The sequence below is a fragment of the Cervus elaphus genome, chromosome 21 (assembly GCF_910594005.1).
Source record: "Cervus elaphus chromosome 21, mCerEla1.1, whole genome shotgun sequence".
Lineage (NCBI taxonomy): Eukaryota > Metazoa > Chordata > Mammalia > Artiodactyla > Cervidae > Cervus > Cervus elaphus.
This window is the reverse complement of record NC_057835.1, coordinates 27,004,407-27,009,504: the sequence shown is the minus strand read 5'-3', so window position 1 is coordinate 27,009,504 and position 5,098 is coordinate 27,004,407. Positions and strand designations below refer to the sequence as shown.

The window sequence follows — 5,098 nt, the reverse complement described above, 5'->3', positions numbered from 1 at the left end:
TATTCATTGGAAGGACTGATACTGAAGCTGAAGATCCAATACTTTGGCCACCTGATGCAAAGAGCCAACTCATTGGAAAAGATCCTGATGCTGGGAAAGGGGAGAGAAAGTTCTGATATAAGGTACTGAGAAAGTGGCCCAAACCTCAGTAAACACAGGGAGGGAAATATTGAGAGGAAGCCCTCCAGAAGGTTCTTTCTCCATTTCCTGCCTAAACATGGCCCACTGAGACTGTACCCCAGCTTCCCCATCTCAACAAGCCCTAAAGACCATCTAATAATTGGGCTCCTCCTCCAGACTGGAGGATTGGGGAGGGCATGAGTTCGATCTCTAGTTTGGGAACTAAGATCCCACATTCTGTGGGGCAACTAAGCCCACGTGGGGCAAGTAGAGAGTCTGGTGCCACAACAAAAGATCATGAGAGCCCAAGTAAACAAATACTAAAAAAAAAAAAAAAAACCCAATCAAATAAAATCCACACAATGGTATCATTTTTTAAAAAACGAACACAAAAACCCCCAAACCAATACTGTCTAATAGATCTTATTGGTATAATCCCATAATACATTTTTATGAGTTTCATAATGGCACCCCACTCCAGTACTCTTGCCTGGAAAATACCATGGACGAACGAGCCTGGTTGGCTGCAGTTCATGGGGTCACTAAGAGTCGGACACGACTGAGCGACTTCCCTTTCACTTTTCACTTTCCTGCATTGGAGAAGGAAATGGCAACGCCCTCCAGTGTTCTTGCCTGCAGAATCCCAGGGACGGGGGAGCCTGTTGGGCTGCCATCTATGGGGTAGCACAGAGTCGGACACGACTGAAGCGACTTAGCAGCAACAGCAGCAGCATAAATAATAATTAGCCGGCCCTGATCTAAGTAATTGGAACTCTCTTAATCTTCACATAAGAGATAGGTATATGATCCTGAGATAGGCATATGTTCTTCACTTTGCAGATGAGGAAACTTAGGGGCAAGAAACCCAGGCAATCTGGCCTGAGAGACTGAATATCCAGTTAAATACTCTTGGGCAGATCGGCAGATGATGGATCTAATGAACTTCCGGTGTGTGAATGGGTAGAGTACCACATTTTCATTATTACCTTATATTTTATGTAAATAATAAAGTCAAATTGTGAAGAATAAGTAGTTTATGCTATTTACTATCTTTAAAATAATAAAGATTACACTATAGAAAGTCACATCATTTTGCATTATGTGTAATGCTCAAGTTAAGGCACTCTACTGGCTCTCATTTGGCCAATCTTCACAGCATTTCTGATATCATATAACATTTTCAGAGCCCTAGAGTGTAATTCCAACTATGTGACAGCCATGAACTAGATTCTGCAATATAGACTTATTATAGAATATAATTGTATTTTCTTACTCTATTCACTGTTACCTTTTCCATATTTCAGGTTTGACATATCTGTATTTTTACTATAATATTTAACAGTTTACATTTTTTAGATTTTTGTTGTTATTACTCCAGATAGTGTTAATTGCTCAGTCGTTTCTGACTCTTTGTGACCCCATAGACTGTAGCCCACCAGGCTCCTCTGTCCATAAATTCTCCAGGCAAGAATACTGGAGTGGGTTGCCAATGCCTTCTCCAGGGCATCTTCCCTGCTGCTGCTGCTGCTGCTAAGTCGCTCCAGTCATGTCCAACTCTGTGCGACCCCAGAGACAGCAGCCCACCAGGCTCCACTGTCCCTGGGATTCTCCAGGCAAGAACACTGGAGTGGGTTGCCATTTCCTTCTCCAATGCATGAAAGTGAAGTTGCTCAGTCGTGTCCGACTCTGAGCGACTCCATGGACTGCAGCCTACCAGGCTCCTCCGTCCATGGGATTTTCCAGGCAAGAGTACTGGAGTGGGGTGTCATTGCCTTCTCTGGGGATCTTCCCTACCCAGGGGTCAAATCCAGGTCTCTGGCATTGTAGGTAGATTCTTTATTGTCTGAGCCACCAGAGAAGCTCCATTACTCCAGATAGGGCTCCCCAAATTTAGAAGTTTATTTTAATGATTATCCTGATTTCTTAAATAAAAAGACTGAGGCTCAAACAGGTTAAATATTATACATGATATCACATGGTAAGTCACAGGGGTATAGAATAGAAATCTTATTCTAGGGTTCAGAAGACTTCCAATGGGTTATGTAAATGGACTGTTTATTAACATATCTTCTTGGAACAAATATACTTCAGAAGCATAGACCTATCATCAGAAAAATGTGTTCACACATCACCTATGTGTTCTAAATGCAGAAATAAAGTCAAGATAGAACTTTACCATTTGACTTTTCAAAAGGTAGATCCTAACATCTTCCTGTGGTTTTTCATGAACAGGGTGTTATTGTCGTTTTTTTCCCCAAAGGTATGAAATGAAAACTGTCTTTTTTTTTTTTTTTTGATAAAAATTAGAACAGAGGAACTCATGGCTGAACAGCAAGACCCTGGATTTAATTTCAACATCTGATTTTCCACAGTATATGGAGGAACAGTATATGACTGTGACTCTTTTTATTTCTTCAGATTTTTTCCTCTCCTAGGATTCTCTCATATTCGTTATTATTTGATGCTCTGGCTGTGGCTCTGAATCATTTTCATTCTTTTTCCTCCTCTAACTCTGCTTCAAAACTTCTGTAACTTATTTGCTGTGAAGTCTAGAATCTCTTCTGCAAGTGAGATTACTGGGTGCGCCTGACAGCCATGGACCCCCAAGGACTGCTAAGGACTCCATATGTTGCTAAGAAGTCTTGCTAATTTGCTCTATCAGCTGAATGGGGTGTCAGAGAATTTTCCTTTCCCTTATAAACTCAGAGTGTTTGTGCTGTGACCTGTATCAGCGACTCCGTTTGGATCGATCACTTTCAGCTTACCATTTTTCATCCCTCTGTGAACGTTGCACCTAATTTTCCCTGTAATTGGTTCAACAAGTGTCAGCTGTTCATGTTTCAACTCTTTCTGCCAATAACTGCTGGAAGTGATTTAATGCAGCTGGAGAATAAACTGACAATCATTATAGCCTGCAAAGTGTGAAAAAAATTTCATTGCACTGTTGTGATCTGAGGACCGATGACGCCCAGTGGATGAGACTTGGAGGGTGTGGGGACTGGGGAGTGGGCGGCGGGAAGCCTGCTTTATAATAATTAAAGAACTTGTAGAAGAGGGGTGAGTCCTGGGGCAAGTTCAACTGTTTATCCGGTGAACCCTCTTCCGGGGCTTGTTTTATAAGACGTCACTGTAAGTGCCCAAGGGAAATGCCTTCATCTGAATGGGGTTGTGGTGCTGCCTGCACTCAGACGGCTTCCCCAGCTGATAAAAGTCCTCGCTGAGGAGCCGCACAGATGTGGCTCCTTTGGGGAAGATGAAGGCAGAGGAGACAAACAACGGGGTGGAGCGGAGGGGTAGCAGCCAGTGATGCCTGCAGGCCGGCGGGGTCCCCTCTTCCAGGCCGGTTCACCTGCGCCCCCGAGGGGTCCGCGCTGCAGGAGAGATGCCCTCGCCCCTCCCGCGGCGCCCTCACCTGCCCGGCGACCTCTCGCCGTCGTCGGGGGACTCGCGGCCCTGCAGCAGCCCCTGCGAGCTCTTGGGGGGCATCCCGCCACGGGCCCCGCGCCTCCGGCGCCGGCTGGCCTGGTGCTCCATCGACTGGGAGCAGGTGTGTCTGCTACGGAGGCTGGGCGCGGGGGGCTTCGGCTCAGTGTACGAGGCGACCTACTACGGCGTGCGCGTGGCCGTCAAGCAGGTGAGCCGGTGCTCCAAGAACCCGCGGGCGTCGAGGCGCAGCTTCTGGGCCGAGCTCAACGCGGCCCGGCTGCGCCATGCCAACATCGTGCGCGTGCTGGCGGCCAGCACGCGCCCGCCCCCGGCTTTCAACAGCCTGGGGACCGTCATCATGGAGTTCGGGGGCAACATCACCTTGCACCAGGTCATCTACGGCCCCACCAGCTGCCCTGGGGACGCCGGCGCGCACCTGGGCTTGGAGAGGTGTCTAAAGTACTGCCTAGATGTGGTCAGCGGCCTGCTGTTCCTCCACGCGCAGAGCATCGTTCACTTGGACCTCAAGCCGGCCAACATCCTCATCAGTGAGCAGGACGTCTGCAAGATCGGGGACTTCGGCTGCTCCGCGAGGCTGGAAGACCTGCGGAGCCCGCGGACACCTCACCACCTGGGCGGCACCTACACTCACCGAGCCCCAGAGCTCCTCAAAGGAGAGCCCGTTACTCCCAAGGCCGACATCTACTCCTTCGCCATCACCCTCTGGCAGATGAGCACGCGGGAGGCGCCCTTCTCTGGGGAGCGGCAGCACGTGCTCTACGCCGTGGTGGCCTACCACCTACGGCCCGCCCTCCGGGCGCCGGTCTTCACCGACTCGGTCCTGGGGAAGACGTTGGCGGGCATCGTCCAGCGCTGCTGGGCGGCCCTTGCTCCCGAGAGGCCGAGCGCAGAGCTTCTCTTGGGGGACCTCCACGCTTTGAAAGAGGAGCTGGGAGGACTTGAGACTGGATCCAGATAAGCGTCTTTGTTTCTGATCATTTTTAACAAAGTGAAGATTTAGTGGGGGAAAAAATGATATAGGTAGGATGGATTCTTAGAAAATAAAGTTCCTAAAAAACTCTTTCCATCTCAAATGCTTTTTCTAAGACAAACCGCAGAGCAGTAGTGGTGCTCTTTGTCGTTATTTAGTCGCTAAGTCGTGTCCGACTCTTTTGCCACCTCATGGACCACAGCCGGCCAGGCTCCTCTGTCCATGGGCTTCTCCAGGCAAGAATACTGGAGTGGGTTGCCATGCCCTCCTCCCTGCAGTAACAGGTATTCCTGAATAAATTGTAACGAATGGTTGTCTGCAACCCAAACAAAGAGGACATCAGCTCATATCTCTTGTTTTCATTAAAATGGCTATTCTTTGTGATTGTTGTTGAGTCGCTAACTGGTATCTGACTCTTTGCTGACCCCGTGGACTGTAGGCCACCAGGCTCCCCATCCATGGGATTTTCCAGGCAAGAATACTGGAGTGGGTAGTCATTTCCTCCTCCAGGGGGTCTTCCTGATCTTCCTGACCCAGGGACGGAATCAGGGTCTCCTGCAT

General features: G+C 48.7%; 1 protein-coding gene across 1 annotated transcript; it reads left to right on the top strand.

Moving 5' to 3' along the window:
* Positions 1-3,360: 3,360 nt before the first annotated feature.
* Positions 3,361-4,652, top strand: MOS (MOS proto-oncogene, serine/threonine kinase). Its single transcript, XM_043880472.1, has one exon. The coding sequence runs from the start codon at positions 3,503-3,505 to the stop codon at positions 4,523-4,525; it is 1,023 nt and encodes a 340-aa protein (XP_043736407.1). The 5' UTR covers positions 3,361-3,502; the 3' UTR covers positions 4,526-4,652.
* The last annotated feature ends 446 nt before the right edge of the window (positions 4,653-5,098 follow it).